The sequence below is a fragment of the Bombus pascuorum genome, chromosome 7, assembly GCF_905332965.1.
Source record: "Bombus pascuorum chromosome 7, iyBomPasc1.1, whole genome shotgun sequence".
In the NCBI taxonomy this organism is placed as follows: domain Eukaryota; kingdom Metazoa; phylum Arthropoda; class Insecta; order Hymenoptera; family Apidae; genus Bombus; species Bombus pascuorum.
In genome coordinates, this window is record NC_083494.1 from 14,026,531 (window position 1) to 14,048,923 (window position 22,393).

The following is a 22,393-nucleotide window of genomic DNA, read 5'->3' on the forward strand; positions in this document are numbered from 1 at the left end:
AGTATTCATAGTGCAACAACGAGAATATGTTACAGGTAAATCGAGCAGCGTAAAGATTAAAAATAAAAAGAAAATATCGAATGAAATATCCTATAAATTCATAAACATGCGCAATTCACAACCGCTCGTAACTTCACTCAATCAATGAACCTCCACGTCTGAACAATCGTTTTCCGGTCAAGGACGGATCGACGATAGTTGATTTCCTTCCTGGTCGCGATTCATCGATCTCGATCATCTCGTAACGGTGTGTTATAATTTGCCAAACAGATTAGAAGGGTTTTGTCGAGTTCCGTCTAATTAACACCATCGATACACCTAGAAAATATTTTGTCCCGTCGAATCGAATCCTATTCCACTGGCCAAAATCGAACGAGGAACGCGCGCGTTTCATACGCAACAAAGACAAAAGAAAAAGAAGAGACGAAGCAGAAGAAGTACGTCTGATAATGAAGTTTAATTTCTGTTTTCAGATTAGCATGAATGTCTTTGGGCAGAGAGGGGAGAAAATTATAAGTGGTGTTAAGTAGCGACGGCAGGTGAAAATGGAGTTGGACAATAAATTAGCAACAAGTCGTTGGTGAGGTACAGTTACGAGTCTATATAGAAGACTGGCAAACCAAGTTGCTCGATCATTCATCTTTGAATATCGTGGAAGATGATACGCGCATTTATCTCGCTGTTTCTAGCGAGTCTGTCGATCGTCTCGGTCTTACCCCAAGTGACGTCATATGCGAAAGTGTCGAAGAATGGTCAAGAAGAACCGCGAGCAAGCAACGATCCGTGGATCGTCAGGTTAGATCACATCGATCGGTGAATTTCTACGCAAGTTCGTGTTTCTCGCGAGCACGCGTTTAATCGTAGAAATTTGTTTCGCTCTCTGAAGTTTTGTCTAACAAGTACTTTGCTTTGGATATTTTATATATTTCTATGTATCACGACCATTTTGTATATTATCATTTTTGTATATTAGAATTTTTCATAAATATATAAACGTTCGTGATCTAGGGATGAATGAATTGGAAAATGAGTCAACGTTTGAGTTTGTATGTTTTTCTTCTCCTTTTTTCAGTTTATATAAATAGATTTTTCATATCACGTGATTCTACGTAAAAGTATAGTATCAGACTAATATTGTATTTTTGCTTGTTTCTATTCAACGAAGTAATGGAACGGAAGCGGAAGGTAGGAGTATCAAGAACATCGCGATCACTATGTCACCGGTTTATATTTCACCGAAAATCCAGAATCTGAGGAACGGCGAAGCGATCAACTATTCCCCTGGTAGAAGGTGTGAGAAAGAATTTGAAGATTGTACAAATTTGGAAAGGAGAAACATTTGAAGATTTGAATTTGTTTAAACGCTCTCCGATATTAATAAAGTTTAATACAGAATTTATATTCGAAGAAAATTCACAGATTCGTGTTTAAATTCGAAAAGAATGAATTTAGGGACAAAGATTGAACTTTATATTTATCTTTGAATAATAAAATGGAAGCTTGAGACGAAAATCAAATTCGCAAAATAATTTGACTAAAAAGACGCGAAAAGCTGAATTTTGAAATAAATGCTTGGCGAATTGGAGCGTTTGAAATCAAATATAAATTGTTTCTCGAGTACGTTTCGTAACTTCTTAATGCCTTTTCTTCGCGCTTTTCCTACATTGTTCCATATTTTTCTTCAAAACACCCTTTTTACGCTTTCTAATTTATAGATACTCGACGTTGGACCACGAATTAATAGCACAATTGAACGCAAAGAAACAGATTCAGGATAGATACCATCCAGCACCGTTGCTTAACTACAAATCCAAGAAGGAGCAATCGAAAGACACGGAGGACAGTTCGAAACCTTCGAGTAACTCGAATGGTCCACCGACCGGTCCATCGTCTTCGGGTATGTTTGAATTTTCTAATCCAACGTTTTCAGAGGGCTACGACTATAAGCCGCTAGATTACCCGAGCAGTAAGCCGATTTCAAAGCCGCCGGATTACCTCAGTGACAAACCGATCTCCAAGCCAATGTCCATGGACGATTACGCAGATTCTGAGATGAGCGACAAGGTACTTTGAATATCAAAACATCATCCTATTTTCCTTTTAGTAACGAAGAAAAGCTTACTTCTGAAAACACCTACGTATCCACTATTTCCTTCTACGAAGCTATATCCGTGGATCACTAAGAGATGAATTAGATAAATCATTAAATCGATCTGTAGTTGAGTAAATGATAAATTAATCGATAATCAACAATCGTCTTTAATGGAATACTTCTTCGTATCGAACTCGTCTTTATTGAAAAATTGCGCGAGGAGAATCAGAATAATTATTGTAATTACGATGTATACATATGTTACTGCAATTTTTTCCAAACAGTTTTAACTAACAATTTCCCTGTATATATATGTATATACGTACGTTGTAGCGGAATCTCGCACGACTACAAAATTTTCGTTTCATTGATCAATGATTTATAAGTTATCAGGTATGCCGATACCAAGGATGAAAAATTCACTCGGGAAAAGAACACCGCTTCCTAAATTCCATCGTACATAAGCTTCGACCCTACGACTTCCCGATATCCCAACTTCAATTCCAGCGAAGCAGTCGCACCGAGTCGCGTCGCCGAAGCTCACGTAAATCATCGTTTTCAGCCACCAGATTCCTACAAACCGGATTCCTACTTCGCGTCCCACGACCATGACTCCTCCGACTACTCCGACAATCCGCCCGACACGTCTTACAACAATGATGCAGCACCGAAACCGATCAAGTATTCCGGCCATTTGGATCATCCTCCCTTCAACGACGACGACAACGACGACGACGACGATCCTTATGGCCAACATCACGACTTCCATCACGAGGTGATCTACGATCACATTCCTGAATACCACGAGCACCAGACAATGGCACCAGAAATGAACGATCAAAGACTGAACAAGAGGCCGTATTCGTATTACTACGTAGGCAAGAAGCTTTGGTACGTTCCACTGTACTTCAGCATTTATTTTATCATCTACATCGCGGCTCTGGTGTTGAAGAGCATCGCCAGACACAAGATCACGTTCCCTGCGCATCTAGCGGATGCTGTGGCGCATACAAGATCGTACAGTGATTTTAGTTGGTGGGATTTTGCGGGAGAAACGCTGCGGAGTGTCGAGAGCTTCGTCGACAAGTATGGAAAGATTTCTTAGAGTATTTTTATCGATCGTTTGCGGATCGAGGATCGATTTAGAGTGTTCAGATAGCAATTAAGTTGATGTTGTTAGAGTATAGTCGATAAGTATATAGTTAAGTATTTTATCGGTTTGCTAAGGATATACAGTGGCTATTTGTTGTACATCGTTGTTACTTGTCGTTATACATCTACGTATTAATCGATTAGTTGAAAGTAGAGTGAGAGTCAAAAGTGAGTATACACCAAAAGAGAAAAGAAAGAGTTTCGTATAATAGTGATTTATTTATATATTTAGCTTTCGTTCGATGAACGAAAGACTGCAAGTACTCGTGCTCTCTGCCACATAGATCGTTTGTTAATAGAGAATTAATTGGGTCAAGAATTGTTCTTGAACACACGATGATACATATGTTTTATTTATAAAATGACAGTAAACAATAGCATAACGTAGGCCGTTCGTAAGGCTTAGACCGTAATACATTGACTTAGAGCTACTCTACGGTACGAGCAGTGATTCTGTGCGTGTACGTGTAAATATTATTTTATAGTCAAGTCTTGTAAATATCGAAAAGCGCTTCTAATAGACTATTTATTTAAAAGTTATGCAGAACTCTGTTCATTAGCATAGATATAACGTTATAGATAATTTGGCAGTTTGAGATTTCTGGGTACATGTAAAATTAAGAGTTGACAACGCGCATTCGGCAAATCGTCGTGTCATCTCAGTTCTAAAAAATGACCCGTAAACGCAATAAAAATCTACGAAGAAAATTTCACATTCACCATGGAATTTCCTCCCAGCGATCCATCCGACCGAATACCAAAAAATATAGATATATTTCCGAATAACGAATAAATGTAAGTGACAAATAAGATTTAATACATTCGGATGTATTTGTTGTTAAATAGTTAGGATATCTCTATAAATGTTTTCGTAAAAGCGTCTAATTATATATGTATGGCGAGTGTCGTTATAACATTAACTGTATCAACGATTAATAGAAACAGCTGGAAAATAAATTTTCTGAATTGCTCGAATAACATGGAATAAATATCGTATGGACATTTGCCGCGCACTTGGTTCCTAAATTCCCAAGGAACAAGCGTGGTCGGATATGACTGTTTCTTATGATCGCGCCACGAGCGGTGGCGCAGGTTTTTGGCGGGATAACAAGCCGGAATTTGTCAGTATCGGTGGAATGGAAAGAATTACTGAAAACGATACGAGAATTCCGATGGTCTCGCATTCCGATTGACCAATTACGCCATTTCGACCAACTCTCATCCCTGCTTTCTTTCCACGTATGATTCCCTTATTTCATCGCGTACAGAGAATACAAAGTTTCCTTTCGTATCACACATTTCGCAGACTTCGCGTGTACTTGCGTCGCGTTGCGTTTTATATGTAGAGCGAGAACACTCTGTCATGTCGGGAATTCTCTTTCTCACGTTTCAGAGGGAAAAATGTAAAATTGCGACGCGCTTCGTGGAAAGTGAATATTTATCGATCTTATTTTGAGTTTCTTTCTCCTGCTGCCTCTTGTACAATGACGAATCGGGAATTTGACAATATTTATCGATGAATGGACAAGCTGCAGGTTATTGGTAATGGCAGGAAATTTTACGATTCTTTAAATATAGAAATTCTCAACGATATAGCGATCGATATAAAATAATTCATTTGTACAATTCGTTCGTCGAACTTCATTGACCAACAGTTATTATCCGAGTTATCGTTCCGTGAACATCTATCAATAATAATATCGGTTGAACGCTGCGAGTGAATTCTGATCAAATTTTGCGATATATTGATGAATTATTCTAATTGACTCGTTACCGAACGGTTCTTTAGATTGAGCGATATTTATCATGGTTTTGCATTTTTATATTTACTGTTCTCGGAATTTCAGGATTTTCGAATACGTAGATTCTTCCGAAACGTCGCGTTCTTTCATATTAATCGAGAAAAAGAGATCGGAACGCCAGTTTCTCTCCCAACAGGCGCGGGTTGTCTAGCGACGAAACAAAAGACATCCTTCGCTCGTTTTGACGAATGCAAACTCGTTGAAATGTTCGACAAAGTCGAGCACCACGCCCCATTCTAACTGAACCAGCATCAAGCAAAAACATTTGCCGCAATTATCGCCGGTTTAGAGTATTGTTTCAACGGGACTTGTTTAAGAACTTGCTAATCGCCTGGCCTAATACAGTAGAAGGATGTGCCTCGGCTGACTGACCCGAACTTGGTGTTTCCTTTGCCTAGATACTTGCCACGGTCGCGTTCTGTCGACAGCATCAAAAATTCCATCCTTCTCAAAGAAACTTTCCGTCGATTTACCGGTCCCACCTTTCGCGGTTAAATACTTATTGCGGTAGGAAACAGCTAAACGCTCAAATTGACTGAAACAACGACGATATCGCTCGAATCGCTGCTGCCATGCTTTTGCCTAGATCAGCGATTTTCCATCTTCTTCGCTAAAATTCTGCCACACCCGCGAGATATATATTTGCTCGGAGACAGAGCATTTACAGCGGACGACTACTCTCTTGTATCTGACGATCTTCTTCCGACGAAAATTTAAGAGAAGCAGCACTTTGATACGTCGCGTTAGTCTATAGCAGTTAGATAGATTCTTCAGGTTTTATCTCAAAAGTGACATTAGAAAAGGTATTATATAAAGAGACTTTAAGTAATATTATACAATTATGTAACAACGTTTGTGTATTATACTATTTTCTTTTGCTTATCACACTCTTATAACCAACATTGCTTGTAACGTTTATATGTTACGTCGGCTTGTCGATTAAGAAGGAAATAATTGTTCAAGAAATCAGTTCAAACTATCTGTTAACGCTTACGCCCGACTTTCTACTTTGTAAATGTTTGCTCTGTCGAACTTTTGTTTACTTATAATTATAACGTTTGTAATTGGGTATACGGGGTGTTCTGCGTAACGCGACTCACCGTTCTTCTGCCATTTGCAAATATACAAAACAAGGTGTTTTACAGATTAATGTTTATAGATTCGTAGATTTACAGTACGTTTTATCTTAATGTCGTTCGAATCCTTTGCAAAAGCCTGAACGAGCTGTTAGAGCTGGCTGGATGTTACAACTCTACGCGTTGTAGTAATTCTCTTTATCCGAAATGTGAATAATTCTGGAATGTAACGACGAGTACAATGTTTGCACCACAGTAAACTTAGTATCGAGTTAATAAAAAAATATCACGTGATATGCTTTTTAAATCTGTCGTAAAGTCTTCTCGAACCTTGTGAAAAAAAGACGTATGGTCCAATTTATGCTAGCCATGATGACCTCGGTTTCACTACGAAGACAAAGTATTTTTGGAATATCTTCTCTCGTCGCTTGTACTGCGCTCGACGCCCTGAAAATATAGTTTGAAATATCTTTTCTTACATCCACAAGTTGCATAAAAATAGTGAATCGCGTTACGCGGTACACCCTGTATATTGAACTCCATTTTACATCTATGCGTAAATGTATCGAAATCGGACGAACCCGTTAAATTCATATTTTTCTAGATCCAAAGCACCAGTTTGATCACTTAATTATATATCACGCGAAAAAATTACTGCTTCATCGTACACACAAATATTTCTTATGTATTTTAAATATTTGACTGCATCGATTAATATACCTACTCCACTTTACAACTGATCTCCTCTATACATACACATCCATACATTTTTATTTATAAATTTACGTGCCTTGGTTTCTATACAATTTCCATGAAATTAATTTGCCATTTGAGAAAGATATTTATTATGTAACGATATTTAGAAAACTACATCGTTGATGTAATACAAAAGAAGAAGAAGAACAACTGGAGCATCGATTTACAAGGCAATTCACTGATTGATAAAAAAAATATAACGAGCCAATATATCTGAGAAGTTAAACCGATCGACTGGCTCCACTTTTTACCAATTTCTCAGTTTCATTACGTAAATTGAACAGCTATATCTAACTTTCAAAAAGACAGGCTACTTACATTTCATAGCTTCGTAGCAAATAAAATTATATAAACAATAGTAAATTGCGCAAGGTAAGCTTAAAAAATAGTATTTGCAACCTCGTCGCGTGTCTACGCTTAGAACAATAGAAACTTTGTTAGTCCGATCCAAATTTAACCGATCACCGTTTAAACACCAGAACGAGAGAATCAACGTGCAAATAGATCTTTCACTGTGCGCCAGATCCAAGCAAAACGAAGCTCAACCGACTTAATCGCACTAAATCGTAACAGCCCCATGGAAAAGTCGAACAGTGTGATTAAAAAATCAAATACGGAGACACGATAATGCGATCGTCCGAAATGATCAATCATCTATAACCGAATTTACGTCTGAAATGCTCCTAGACGACGCGACGACGTACGCAAGAGTTGTAACAATTAGGGCTTTTAGCGCTGCACGTTGGATTTGCTTAACGTTCCTGGTGATACAGTTACCGGTAACCGAACAGAGTATGTTTGAACTGGACCCACGAATCGTTCAGTCGTTCCTTGGAGTTTATCAACGACGGTTCCTCGGCCGAGGTTCTCGTCGTGTGACACTCGCCTCTGAGACCACGGGGCAAACATCTGAAAACGTGTACGCACGTTCCATGTGTTTGGAGATCGATGAACTCGCGACCATCGTCCACGAGGAATGAACGTTCGTATCGAGGAATCGGCCAGTGGTGAGTCATTGTCGTTTCCATGAATCGACAAAGATAGAGTGAAGGAGAAGTGTATATAGAGACACGTGTTCACGGATGAGAGGAACAGGACGTGTCATTCTTCGTGCAACGAGGGTCCCTTGAAGAATTTGCTGCCATCGAACAGTACAATTATGGGTAGATATCGTTGGATATAGTAGATGCACAGATTCCATGTAAATCGCTAAAGCGTCGAGGATCAATGTAGGAATTTTCAGTAATAATCGATCGCTGTTCAATCGGAAAACGGTCACGGTGTGAAGCATAATAATATACAGTAACGTATTTTGATGTGAACTGTGACTGTAGAAATTCTACGAGGAAGTGCGAAAATTAACGTGTAGCGATAATCTGATAATAATCTATGGCTGTTGAGAGACGTAAAACGGCAACGATGAGAGTCACTATAGTACAGCGATCTGTGATATTTAACGCGCAGATGTACAGATTTCACGCACAGTGCGATAATCAACGTAGAAATCTATAGTAACCCTTTTATCGCTGTTCTAAACAGTTGAAACAGTAACGGCGTGATATATTGTACGGTAGTTTGTTGAACGTACGAACCGTAGATGTACAAATTCTATGTAAATGATCCAAGTGCGATGAAGATAATAATCTTGTTGATGTTCTAAGAAAAATCTTGTTGTATATTTCAGACAGAGTACAAACAAATTTAGTCTATCACTGTCTTCTGCTTCTTGTTTGCGTTTCCCATGCCTCAACGAGCGAATCGACTTTCGACGAAATCGAAACACTTCCGGAGACCAAGAAATACGAAGACGCTTCAACGCTCGGCACTGCTGTACAGGCATACAGGTTTTCTTTACATGGAAGAATTATTTTTGTGAAATTATTGCTCTATATAATTGATTCAGTCGATTAAATTGGAAGCGTTGGAGCGAGGTTAATAAACATTTATTTTCTCTGACTTTCGATTAGACGTCCAAGGATGTATCGGCGCGGTTACCACGAGGACCACGGGTCCATGTATAAGGATGACCACGATGATCATCACGACGATCATATGAAAGACGAGGAACAGGCTATGAAAGCCATGGGGAATGCAAAATCTGATTATTGGGGCGGTTACTATGATTTTCTGATAAACGAGGGTAGTTATAAATTCTGGGCCGTGTTTCAAGTAAGTTTCGATCAATTCTTATTAGACTGTTATACACTGCCGGCTGCCACTGTATTAAACTTTGAACGTTTCAAAGGGAAACTTTATGATAACATCGGAACGAGAAATCATATCAAAGACATATCATTTTTTCGATATTTCACTCGAAGTAATACAATTTCAATTGAATACGGAAATTCATAGAAACTGTTAACAGCAATTAGATGCAATCGCAAAAGCATTTTCAAGTCGACCGTATGAAACGCATTACTGTACAATGTACGTTTATATGGAGTTGCGCGCGTTCTTCGCATTCCGCGCTCATTCGCGTCACGAATTCGATCGAGATTAGCCGTATCAACTAGGAGAGCCGTGATAGAATATGTAGGTATGTTAAAAATATTCGTACCAAATAAGACGTTTGTCGAAATTTTTCAGAGCATTTAACGCTCGTCGGTGATTGTTAACGTGTAACTGTAATGCTCCATTTCCACGCGCAAAACTGTTGAAAACCGTTACGATTAAATTTACAACGCTGGAAATTAAATTACCGGATTTTAATTAATTGTACAGAGTTAAGGAGACTTTCTGCATTTTGTAATTAAAAATTTGTTCTTTTCGGGCCGCTCTATTAATCAAGAGTACTAATGTTCGTAAGAGACACAATTAACGCGACGATGGAAGGTTCGTAAAATCCACGATACGAAGGTTCCATTACTTTGATGTAATTTCATTTATCATGTTGGTACTCTGGCACCTTTTTCAAAATACGCTTGCCGCTGCTCGAAATTCAAATATTCGCCCGATTCGTTTACAGTTATTATCAAATATTTATACCAATGCTAACTTTTATAGAAAAGAAAAAGAAAAGAACGAGATTGAAAGTATTAGTTTCAACCTTCCACCTCTGAAGAACTTGGTGCAATTCACTGTTTCGTTCGTTGTATAGTAATGCATTTTGTATCGTATAGTAGAATATAGAACGAGTATAAAATACGAAACATCTCGAGAGATATAAAACACAAAAAGAGAACGATTTAACATGGAAAATAACGCAACTAAATAAATGCGCTCTTTAACAGCTTGCCACCGCAGCGCTTCTCATCTATAGCGGCTTTGCGGCGCTTTATTACGCCAAGGTAAATCCGCCAACGATAGACGACGAGTTCGACGATATTTTACGTCGACGGAAGCGTAGAGCGTTGTCCATGTTCCCGCGAGATAAATCATTCTGCGGTTTGGACAGTGCCACTTTTCAGAGGATAATCGACGCGGTCGCCAGAGAAATTCACTGACGAAGAAGAGCGCCTACCTTTTTCTAACTTAACTTTTATAGGAAATATATGTATAATAATTTTGCAATAACATTTTGAAAAAATTGAAATGAAAGCGATTGGGGAGAAGAAAAGGAACTGTTTCAAATTGGACATTTCGTGGAAGATTTGTTATATTCGAATAATTAAAATTACAGATACGTATCCTTTTCTATTCGATTTAAAAAAAGTATGTCTTTATGCTTCTCTTTCTATTATTTAATGTAACAGAAGAGCATCGCCTTGCATGTTCTTCCTATCGTGTTTGTAATTAATTTATAATAATTATGTTAAATTATATTGTAATTTGTACATATATGTAACAATTATATGTATATGTGTCATACTGTCCATGCAACTCGTGTACGTTGCTTTTCTGCAGATTTCTTTACCGTCACGAACGTAACGCGTGAGAAGATAGTTATCCTTCAACTCGTACCGCGTAACGTTTGCAACACGCTGAAATACGAAAAAACGGAACGATAACAGCCTCAAGCCATAAACTTCCTTAATAATCTCGCAGCATATCGTCATTAACTTATTCTACATCTTCTTATCGACAGCGACTTTCGCATGTACTTTCGCATGTACTTTCGCTCGTACGCGCGTTATTACGAGGCGCATATTTCGGAAAAATTGTTCACACAGAACGTCCATAAAAATAACGTGTAACTGTAATAAATACACCTTCTAGTTGCCGTACACGTGTTTTCCGATCGATTAAAAGTTTCACCAATACAACATGACGGTGGGCGTCGTATCTCGTAACGCGGTATCAATAAAATTTCAAAACGTTTCATACACGGGTAACGTACAGAACGTGCGCAGAAAAAATCCTACGAGCCGTCGAGATACTTTGACGAGCCCCGCTGCACGTCCACGGTTGACTAATGGAAAAGAAGCGAACTCGCTGGTGGCAATTTGTCGAAAGCGACAAGATGCAGCATCAAGGCCATCGCGTGCCGTTGCGTGTCGAGGACACGCAACAATACGTTCTCGTGCTGAATGAGACATCTCGAGCTTGAAATTAAGCGATCCACCGATTAATACCGTCTTATTAAACGATTTCGCGGCTCGTGTAAATTATCGCGGTAAGCACGGGTTTACGGCTGGAAGCCGGGGAAGCCGGGACTTGTGGGAAAAAAGCAAAGAGGATGGCGGAGATTTTACCGGGCGATTCGAGTGTCACGCGCTCGCTCACAGAACCGTCCTGTGGTAGCTGAAGGTTAAAATGTATGCGCGAAAGGATCAAAACGTAATAAAAATCGCCTGAAAAAATGTCGACCGATAAATCAACGGTGGCCGTCGTGCCGGCCGTACATATGCATCCTCGTGTCTATACGAGTTTTATATGTGAACACGTACGCGCGCGATACGCGCGGTTCAACCTCGCAGGCAAATTTTCTTGTCGAACAACGTAACGTAACGAGAGGCCCTCGAGCACCTTTTCGGAAGAACAGGAGCGTACGAACCATGGTACTCGAGTTTCTGGATCATTCGATCGCGCGATCGATAGAGGTACACGTTCTTGTTCGTTTAGCTTCAGTCCTCTTAACGTTATAATGGAAACGTTTGCGACGAAGAAGCTCGTAGCTTCTCTATATCTATCTACACTGCTTGAAATTGAATATATAGAGTCGTTATAATGTAACGAATATTCGGAAAACGGGAAGTTATACGTATCGTATTATATCAACACAAATGTTACCAAGTTCGGTCAAATGACCAGTTGTAAAAATTAATTTAAGATCGTACATTCGTTGTTATTTGTTTCGTTCGTCCAATTTTATGTAAATTCTTATATTGTCTGATTAATCTAATTATATAATGTCTCAACTTTTGTTAATAGAAGAATTTACCTAAAGTTGGACGAACGAAAGGAAGGACAACGAAGCTACAATTTTACATTAAATTTTGAAATCGGTTATTTATCCTGATTAACTGGTAAGGTTAGTGTTAACTTATGGGGTAAAGCGAACATACTTTAGATATCGTCAAATTTTCTTAGACGAGTTTCCGTCTAGAAGAATATCTAACGAGTTTGATAACAAGTCGTATTGTCTCCTTTTAGCTGTTCCATATTTGGGGATAATTAAAGAAAGAAATATGAGAAATAAAAATGAATGCTTCTGAAAGCCGCTATCATTTTATAATAGCCCGGTTTCTAACGTATTTAGTTGATTTTAGTGCAGGTTTAAAGCTACCGTCGAGACACAGAGGGTCAAAGTAATCAAAACCTGCTCGTGCTATATACGAACACTTTTATAGCGTTCTCTTTGCTCGAAACTTTTATTTTCCACTATCTTTAGCGAGAAATATTTCACCGCGTATAATTGTACGGTGATTATAAGACTATTCGCGTTCCGCTAAAAACGTAAAAAGGAAACACCATCTCTTTTTCCCTTGAAGCGTAATGAAACGGTTGAAACGTTCTTAGATCCTTCAACAACGGCCAAGGCAAAGTCGTATGATTTTAACGATCCTTCCTCCTCTCTCTTTCTCTCTCTTTCTCTGAAGTAAATCGATTATGTGAGAAAACCAGTCAAGACACCATTCTTCGAGGGATCTACGTTAAGTAGAGATTCTTATACATCAGAGTTATGTCCGCGTAAATATGAAAAAGACCAACGAGGGTTCCTAGCGTACCAGTAATATCAATATCAAACATGACACAGCGTTTCTGATATTTATGCAACTGGAATTATAAACAATTCTTCCGCTAACTTCGCCATACGTGCAAATCAGCGAAATGTACACATACGTGTACAGGATCTAAAATATTCTCTACCCGTCAGTGTAAACATTCTACTCGCAAAGTGTTTGCCGTTTACTCGCTGACAGACAAATTCTTGGAAAAAATTATCTTCTCCCGTAAAGATCGCGTATTGATAGACGCGTGCGTGTTTCGTCGGTAGATGAACAAATAATAATAATAATAACAAGGGAGAGAATAACAACGAACCCGCAAGGGGTAGTTACCTGGTAAACTACACGGGCTTGGCAAACCCGCGGACCCTAGCTGCGTAATATGTTTCTTGAATTCCAAGATATTTCCAACAATTTTTAAACGTTGACGGTCCTTTCTTCGACTTTGCACGCGCCTATACAAAAATTACGAAAATTCAGATCAGCCACGACGGCGAATAAAACGAAGTTTCGACTACACGTAATCGCGAACTCCTCCTTCCTCGACCTAATCGATAATCGACAATAACACGAGATTTAACGTGTCTGATCGAGGCTCGTTGGATGGAAGTTTGCGAGAGACGCTTCATACGCGCCAAAAACATGGAAATGTAACGTAAAATAGTCCTGTTTCACTGCTACTTGCGAACGAAGGAAATTGATGGGATATACGAAAAAATAGCTGCAAAATGTAGCTACAAAAGGCATTTGCACGTCGTCGTGTTTGCTACAGCAATTGCAAATACCGATCAACGAAATTCAGGTACATGAAATTTTCTACAGTTTAATATTTCATACGATTACAAGCGTTTGATAGCGTAAAAATGAGATGTGCATATAAAATGTGATAAAAACGCGCTTCGTCGAAAACGAAGGCTACGTGCAAATACTTTTTGCGGCCATCGTACGTTACAGCCCAATATATCCCACGTAATACGTTCCATTGATACTTATCAAGCTCGAATCAACATCCACCGACGAATAAGCTTTCTATACACGAACGAAAACCCTTTGGTACTCCGGAGGACCACGTGATCGGGACAAGAAAGCCCTTCTTGCGGTCAAGAACGGAATATATTAATCGCGACGGTCACCGAACCCTCCCTGGTTCGGACCGCGCAAGCAATTAGAAATTGAGTTATATTTCTTGCGCTTGCCGGTGAATAAATTTCATCGATCGTCGTGGACGGCGTTCGTCGTGCAAGAAATATATTAACCATGGTGAGTCGGTCGAGAGTCCTGCGATCGTCGTCGGCGAATATTTCAGCCGGAAAGATAGGGGAGAAGGATCCGATACGGCCCTGCAAAAATCACCCACCCAGCGTATTCACCAACGCATTCCGCCACGTAGCCGGCTGCAAGGGGGTACCTACGGCCAAAGTACCGCAGTTATGCGTGCCTCTGCGCCGGATAAAAGTTTATTCGAATAATCAGCAACCAATGAAATTTCGTTTGTTATTCGTTGATTTGTTATTTTTCATCGAATTTATGTCTATCGTATTCGTTATTGGTTCGCTCGATGCTTTTTCGGCTTTCTTTAACATATTCCTGTTATCGATATGACGTGACAATAAGTAGATAGAATTTCGGAATTTTAGAATCGGTAAGGAATATATTTGCGTTTTTCGCATTTAATTTATTCGCGTATAAATATCATTGCCACGTTGAATATATAGTATGGCAAAATGTTGAGTAATCGCGCAAGAGCTTTAACTTTCTTGTCGCTTTATCCTCTTCTTTTCAACCTCGCTAGGAAAATGGTTTATTCTATGGGAAACTGTCCCTTCCAAGGGATTCGATCTTCCGCAATCTCGTGGAAAATTGGCAAAATAGAGGAGGACTAAGCTTACGCGAAACGACCTGACTTTTGCATAACGCGATCCACGGCCGTCTCGCAGAGTAACTAACCAGCCAGCGGGTAAAACGAAAGACGGTTTGAACCTCTTTCTTTCTCTCCTGTCCTTTTTGTTTCACTTGCCTCGGCTTTTATTTTACGAACAGAAATTTTTCAAATAAATCTCCGACCGCGGGGGGAAACGGTAGAGGATAAAAACCGCATAAAAACTGTTATTTACTGCAGAGGAGCGCATCAACGAGCGTCGATAATTCTCGCGTGGACCGAACTCTCGCCACGGCGAGAGATGATACGCGATGATAATGGCGCGTTGCACGGCGAAACGCGAAATCGAGCGGTGATCGCGAGCGCCCCAAAGGCGATCGTGGTCATTAACCGGGGACCATTTTGTGGAAAAGGTTGCTGCTCCAAAGGGGAAAATGTCCTACGAACGCCGAAAGCAATGTACGCTCTCTTGTACCACCCGACCTAACTACCCTTTAATCCTTGCAGGCATAGTCTTCCTATTTCGTAACGCGTGTAACTCGTATTTTGTAATATTGCATACACATAAGCAGATTATGGATATTTTTACGAACCTACCTTGAAGAAGTAGAACTTGAATGGTAATTTTAAGTATTATGTATTACAAGATGTAGATATCTCGTGTGCTGTTTAAATGTTTCATACATTTTTGCATATTACGCGTGTTCTATAGATTTCTGCACGTTTAAATTATAACCCATCGTTCGCCGGATTTTTATTTATGAATTACATTTATCGCGTAGTTGGGGATGAAATAAATTACGCAAACATTCGTTGGTATATTTATATTTAACGCGCAATGGATAGCAAGTAAAATTGTATTTACGAAAGGTAAACTACGTGGAATTCAAAAGTTGCGGAGAAAAAAGTATAAAGAAGATTATTCCGTAATTTTGTAGCACGTAAACTGGTATTTTTCATCAATGTTTTTAAATCGTCATCGTGTGTTACTTTGAAGATGGGTATTATAGAGCAACGACGAGCTTTTTGAGCTTTGTAGGAAAAATTGAAAGGAAATTAATTGAAAACGAATACTCAAACATGATGCACATGAATTATCATAAGAAACACGTCCAAAGTAACTTGTAGCTAAATCGTTACAGAAAGTAACGACAGCTATCGATTTACTCAAAATAACCGGTCTTACGAGTCGATGTTCCAAAATGTCTGGCCAAACATTGGCACACCGATATCAAACCGATCGTTTTAAATTATCCATCCACCGGTATTACTTTTAAATTTATCTTTTAATTAGACTTAATTCTTTCTGTCCAACGAGCAACGTACAACATTTCTATATACAAGGTGTCTCTGTAATCAGATGGTACAAGCGGAATAGTAACTTTTCATGAAAAAATCGATAAGAAATATAGAACAAAGTTTTTGCGTTTGACGATCGGTACGTCTTGTTCGCAAACGTTGATCGCAGACGAGACGAGGAATAAAAATCGAATGCAAGAAAAACGACCAATGTGACGAATAGTCTACGTTTACGAGGAACATGTAAAAATGCACAGAATGTCCAGAAATATACAAAACATTCAATCGAAGATCCACTTTTCCAAACTACATTCCTAAAGGTAGAAGATTCGCGCGCGATTGTAGTCTAATGATAAGCTGTAAAGTTTTCCACTTATTTTTACGCGGGAGAACCATCCTGCGCGCTGTCGTATCACGATCGCAGAGACACTCTGTATAACGAAGGAACAATGGATATTTAGCGCCGAAGATTGAATTTGCATCGAGTTTCGGATGAAAATGTTGCAGCACCGATGAAGATGTATGTCGATATCTTAAGATCTTAAAATAACGTTGCACCGTTGCACGTGGTAGCGAGCCGAAGGAACGGCATTTAATACCGCGGATAAATCTCTGACGCACGAATAATCTTCCCAGCCCTGAACGTTCTGAATATTTACGATGCATTCTTGGTATTCGACGTTTGAGCCCTTCACCGGAAGAAAGGATGAAGGATTCTTCGCGTTAATGCAATTATAGTAGAGAGTTGCAAGACCAGAAGTCCACGGTTTTCGAATACTCCGGATAAATCTTCCGAATCTGATAAACAGGAGGAACAGGGAGGAGAAGGAAGAGGAGGAAGTATTTCGTTTAAGAAGCATGCATCGCTAATGTTCAAAGAGATACGTTTATCGATGCGCGGATTTAAAAATGTTAATACCGATGCATGTACGAATCGGAATTGCAGATAAGATCAGATTATGTCATTGAAGCGAAGGGTGACTTTTAACGGGCTGGATAAGTCCCGTATTAAATTAACAAGCGAGAAGGAGAAGGAATTTTTTTGGACGGATGCCCTTTATGTTAACAGCGATTGGCGTGTTAAATATTTGCATATTGAATAGAATCGTGCGATACGAAATAAAATGTACATTGTATATTGAGCATGAAACGGTTCGTAAATTAAGAAACACGTACGGTTGGTCGTTCGTTCCTCGCGAGTTTATATTGGTCGCACCAACGCCATTAAGTGTTACATTTTGTCGCATAAAGTGTCACTCGTCGAAAACATTGGACGATTCGCGTATATTTAATCGCAGGAAGATTTACAATAGAAATATTCGGTGCGTCAACGCGTCGCTATTAGTCACGTCATAAATAGAATTTTCATGTATTCGCTAAAGATATTTTGCCTCGTGGACGTCGCAGAAATGCACCAACTTCGAAACGTCCAATTTTAAGTGAAATTTAGCACGTAAGAATTATATCAAAGTATCACAAGGAAGACAAGATGTTGGTGAAAACGATCGCGAAGCTACTCGACGAATGGCAAGATATTACCGAAGAAGAAAGGATAAACACATTCTACGATAATCAACCGGATAATAATATCAATTTCACGATGAACATATCGATTTGCAAACGACCCAACAATAGCTCGTTATTTCTCACTATCTCTCCGCTTTACGAATTCTATATTCTGTTTCTTGTTTAACCAGTTAGCTGCTTTTGACGAGTATACCCGTCACGAACAAATGGCAATATTTAGCGTTACAACGAGCGCTGTCGCTAATAAAATTAAAAAGTACAACGGTCGTTGTCGTTACAACTTAATTCCACGTTTTAACAGCCACGCAATACTCTGCGTTTCACGAGTATCTCTCTGTCGTCGCTTACTTTTTGCCACACATTTTAGGTACACGCTTTTCAAAGAGGTCGCGACAGCTAACTGGTTAAATCTTCGAGTCGCTTTTCTCCTACGGTCCACTGTTACGATCCTCTGGATCGTCGAGAAACGAGACAACACCACACACAGAAAGGGCCCGATGCAACGCACAAGCACGAAGATGTTCGACTTGGAAAGCGAATAAATTGCGATCTTCGTCAATAATAAAACTGTCGAAACTTGGTACGTGACAAAGTACACCGACAGCAACGGCCGAGCGGAAGAAAATGGCGGGACGGGACGAAGTTGCAAGGCAGGAAGCGACTTTTAATATTCTAGATAAATCTTCGACGCGCGAGAGCGAAAGCGAGATGAAGCAAGACGTTGGCGAAGAAGAAGGGGGCCAGGTGTATGTGTGTGTGTGTGTGTGGGGTAGAGGCCCCACGAAATCGGGGCCCGCGGATAAAAACAGTAATTTATGATGCAATGCTCGGCGGCGATCGATAATTCTCGCGTTGCGAATGCAAGCAGACCGAAATACCGCGGCTTCCCTCTTCCAACGCCGCCCTCTACGCTCGCTACCAGCGTCCTTCTTTTCCTTCTGCTTTTATAGTTAATGATAATAATAATAATGACGATGACGGGGACCGAGGAAGATTCCAACAGGGCGGGGACGTACCGAGAAGTCGTTGGCAACAGCTCAGCCACCGCGTGCAAAAAGAATTCATTATGACGCGCACAATGGATATCTATGAGGAGGGGGCGACAGAAATTTCATCCCGATGTGACGTTCAACAGGCAAGAGTACAGAGAACCGATAAAGGTGTTATTTACGACGCCCCCCGTTCGAAAACTCACTGAATAATGGCGAATGCGTGTGTTCGCGCGACAGTTGCCTCGATTCGACGACTTTAAGAGACAAATCGAGATAGACGACGTACAGTCCGGGGGCAAAAAATAAGGTGGAACAGGTAGCGAGAATGGGGACGAAAGAAGCCGGCATTGTTAACTCGTTCTTTCGAGTCGCACAACACTCTTGGAGAACACTTTGATTTTTGTAGAATTGTTTGAATATTCAATCTGGTCTTGTGCGGTGTCCTCGAACTTTATCGTAACTTCATCTATTTTATTTTTCTTTTTTTTTTTTTTCTTTTTTTGAAAGTTGGAGTAACAGAAAGAATACGGAAGCGTAAATGGTATTTGTCAAGGCAGTTAATCGCACTTTGAATCGGTTAGAACGTCGAATATACTTAAATACATGCACGGTGTGTTACGTTATGAGAATGTTTTCCGCGATCTTATCGCACGACTTATTAACCGCAATAAACCTTCCCGTATTATTCGAGTTTTTGATTATGATTATGCGAAGTAGGACCGGTTCGCGTCACGTTGAATAATCGAGGCTCTACCGTACGTTGCGAATTTTAGGTTTAACTTGGCAGAGCATTGTTCGGCTGTTTCGATCGGCGTAGATCTCCTCGTCGAACCGCTAAGAATTCTCCGTTTCGTCGTTCTGACGAATTTAAACCTCGTTTCTGACGTTAATTCGCTTCTTCGTATTATACAAGCACAGATCTTCGTTCACGTTTATTCGATTTTGTAGACTTAATGAGTTCGGACTTGGTCGCTGCGATTCAAGCAGAATATCATGGCAAATTTAAATTTACACGAGCTTAATGTACGTAAATCTTATTTAACGAGTTGTGGAAGATGCTGGTGAAACGAAGACTCCAATTTAGGATATTAGATCGTTGAAAAAAGCGAAGCAGAGCATTGAAAAAATTAAGAGCAGAGAGACGCCCTTTTATTACAACTACGACAATATACGAAAATATAAATCTTTCGATGAGATTACAACACGTGTCTGAATATTTATGGATGGTAGTGTGTATGTTGAATGTACACATGTAGTGAAGTTGTAAACCCACAGGCGGAGTTGAGAGTGCAGTATCGCAATAAATTCAAGGATGCGAGCGTGAAGGTGAAGTTTATGGCTACATTGTGGATTATAAAGAGGGAGAAGTTATTAATTGGTGAAGTATCTTTTTTTCATCTTTGGCCAGCTACGTGTAATGGATAATAATTTTTTTAATAAATTAAAAGAAATTGAAGTTGATATATTAAAGAGATGTTGAAGTAAGCTTGTTGATTCTCTAATGAATTTGTGATTGTCGTCAATTTATTTCTGTCGCGGATTACTCGTAATCTCGCGTTGATTAATCGTTTAACATATACGTATTACAATGTGAACGAGATTAATATACGTAAATTATATTCTGAAAGTTGAGCACAAATTTTCATGAAAAATTCGGATTTTTTTATTCCGCTGGGAATCTTTATTCGAAACGCGCAGCTTTAATTTTCTTCCGCAAAGAATTTTTGCGAAGTCTCGGTACCCGCAAAATTATTTCCATACCTAAATATGCTAATCTTCACTTAAATATAGACTGCTGACTCGTTTCTTTCCAATAGTAGAAAATTGCTAGATAATTGTTATTCTCGTGGAATTGTTTTTTTACATCTAAATGAATATTTTCATCTTGCATTCTACGGTCGTAGAGGCAATTTACAAAAAAGACACGAATTTTTATAAAACTGTCTCGATGTTTGCTTCTGGCAGTTAAATTCCAAACAAATTTCCTTAAAGATCGCAATTCCCATACAATTTTATATTTTTCTCGATAATAAAACGTTCCGAATGAAAGCTTAAATTTTTATCTAAAATTCATTCAACGTTCAAAGTTTATCGCTCGTTTTCATTAATCTTCGCTCTCGTTCGTACGATTTCAATCGGATCATACGGATAAGCGACAAGAAGATTTCTACGTTTTTTTCTTTTCTCTCGAGTGAAACAAAAGTCCGGAACGTATGACTTATCTTTAAACATACTCGCTTCAAGAGATATAAATGTTCCTGTCTTTCCTCTGCTCGCTTAATGAAGAGCCGAGATATCGTTATATCGAACAGCTGGCAGAAAATTCATTTGCCAGTGACGACGCAAGAAAAGACCCGTGCAAGACGTAAAAATTTATTATTCGTCGGACCTACGTGAGGGTCATTTATACGAAGTGTATGATTTATCGATGCGTTTCGATGCGTTCTGAATGAACATCCGATACGCTGAACGACTTTTTGGCCTCTATCCAAAGGGACGGGCGAGAGCCCGTGATTTGTGTGGCCATTTCGTGATTTTAATGCAGAATTCTCGATTAATTTCTTTCTGTTCAAACATTCGGCCGGAAAAAACCAACCAGCCACATACGAGCTTCTTTTTTAAACGTTACAAACGTATCACCGTGAACGAAGATCTACCTCCGAATTACCCGAACTAATGTTCTTCGACAATTTCATTCTACGTCTCGGTTTATGTCCCACCATCCACGATAGATGATAGATTTTCTAAAATATTTTTCTGTTTTAAAATATGAAATTATTACGACGATGCGTAAATATAAATATACGTACAAGTAATCGGAATAATATTAAAAGTGGCATATGGAAAAAACTCTATTTTGCTGGGAAATTAACAAAGTTAGAAGATTTTATTAAAAGTTTCTTACTACGAAGCGTTAGAAAGCTCGCGACAAAGTTTTAGAAGCCGACTTTATCCCTTCGAGATGACACTCGACGAGGTAAGCGCGAATCGCGTAAGCTGCAAGTTAGTCGCAAACAAGTAGATAGAATTGCGCGGTGCGTAGAGAAATGGCGCATCAAAGAAGCTATAGTTCCGGTTGGCGCGGCTTGTTCAAGCTTTATTATCCAGCCGCGGCTTGTTCGAGCTTTATTACCCAGCCGCGGCACTCTTAAGCCTTTAATTGGCAAGAAAGGAAAATTACAATGTACAGACGGGGCTGGCCCGAGTGGCGATCGCGATCGACTATAAACGACGTGGCGAGTCCTTCGTGGCCAGAGATCTTCGGCCCAGAAGCTACGAATCCAACGACCGGTAAAACAAAACATTCCTTACGTTTTATGTAATAAATAAACAATGACGCGAATATTCTTTGTGTGGGTGCAGACAAACAGCAGGTTTCAAGATCATCTCCGTCTTTGCAAATAAGTATAAAATAAATAGAGATTAGAGTTAGATTAGAGGTTTCGAGTTAGGATTAGGTTAGGATTAGGTTAGGATTAGGTTAGGCAGATTAGGTTAGGATTAGGTTAGGCAGGTTAGGTTATTAGGTTAGGATTAGGTTAGGCAGACGATTAAACTCCGAATGCTACGTTGCATGATCTCGACGATCTCGACGACTTTCCAAAGGACGAAATATTTTTGTTCGTTGTATTCTTCGTCTTGTTTTATGTCGCAATATGAAAAATAAAATGGGTTTGAGCACCTCTCGAGCTGCTATGTCCCGTTTATGAA

The 22,393-nt window shown here is 39.4% G+C and overlaps 2 protein-coding genes across 2 annotated transcripts; both read left to right on the forward strand.

Moving 5' to 3' along the window:
• Positions 1-379: 379 nt before the first annotated feature.
• Positions 380-3,496, forward strand: LOC132908854 (uncharacterized). The gene is made up of 4 exons (XM_060963239.1): positions 380-795; positions 1,166-1,291; positions 1,716-2,064; positions 2,655-3,496. The coding sequence occupies exons 1-4, from the start codon at positions 659-661 to the stop codon at positions 3,195-3,197; spliced, it is 1,155 nt and encodes a 384-aa protein (XP_060819222.1). The 5' UTR covers positions 380-658; the 3' UTR covers positions 3,198-3,496.
• A 3,587-nt stretch (positions 3,497-7,083) lies between these two features.
• LOC132908880 (uncharacterized) lies at positions 7,084-10,690 on the forward strand. Its single transcript, XM_060963276.1, has 4 exons — positions 7,084-8,041; positions 8,563-8,722; positions 8,846-9,047; positions 10,109-10,690. Exons 1-4 carry the CDS (start codon positions 8,038-8,040, stop codon positions 10,319-10,321), a joined length of 579 nt encoding a protein of 192 aa, XP_060819259.1. The 5' UTR covers positions 7,084-8,037; the 3' UTR covers positions 10,322-10,690.
• Positions 10,691-22,393: the final 11,703 nt, after the last annotated feature.

Coding starts and splice junctions, on each gene's coding strand:
- LOC132908854 (XM_060963239.1), top strand. CDS start 659: ATGATACGCGCATTTATCTCGCTGTTTCTAGCGAGTCTGTCGATCGTC. Junction 796..1,165: donor AACGATCCGTGGATCGTCAG/GTTAGATCACAT, acceptor TATTCAACGAAG/TAATGGAACGGAAGCGGAAG. Junction 1,292..1,715: donor AACTATTCCCCTGGTAGAAG/GTGTGAGAAAGA, acceptor TCTAATTTATAG/ATACTCGACGTTGGACCACG.
- LOC132908880 (XM_060963276.1), top strand. Junction 8,723..8,845: donor ACTGCTGTACAGGCATACAG/GTTTTCTTTACA, acceptor ACTTTCGATTAG/ACGTCCAAGGATGTATCGGC. Junction 9,048..10,108: donor AATTCTGGGCCGTGTTTCAA/GTAAGTTTCGAT, acceptor GCTCTTTAACAG/CTTGCCACCGCAGCGCTTCT.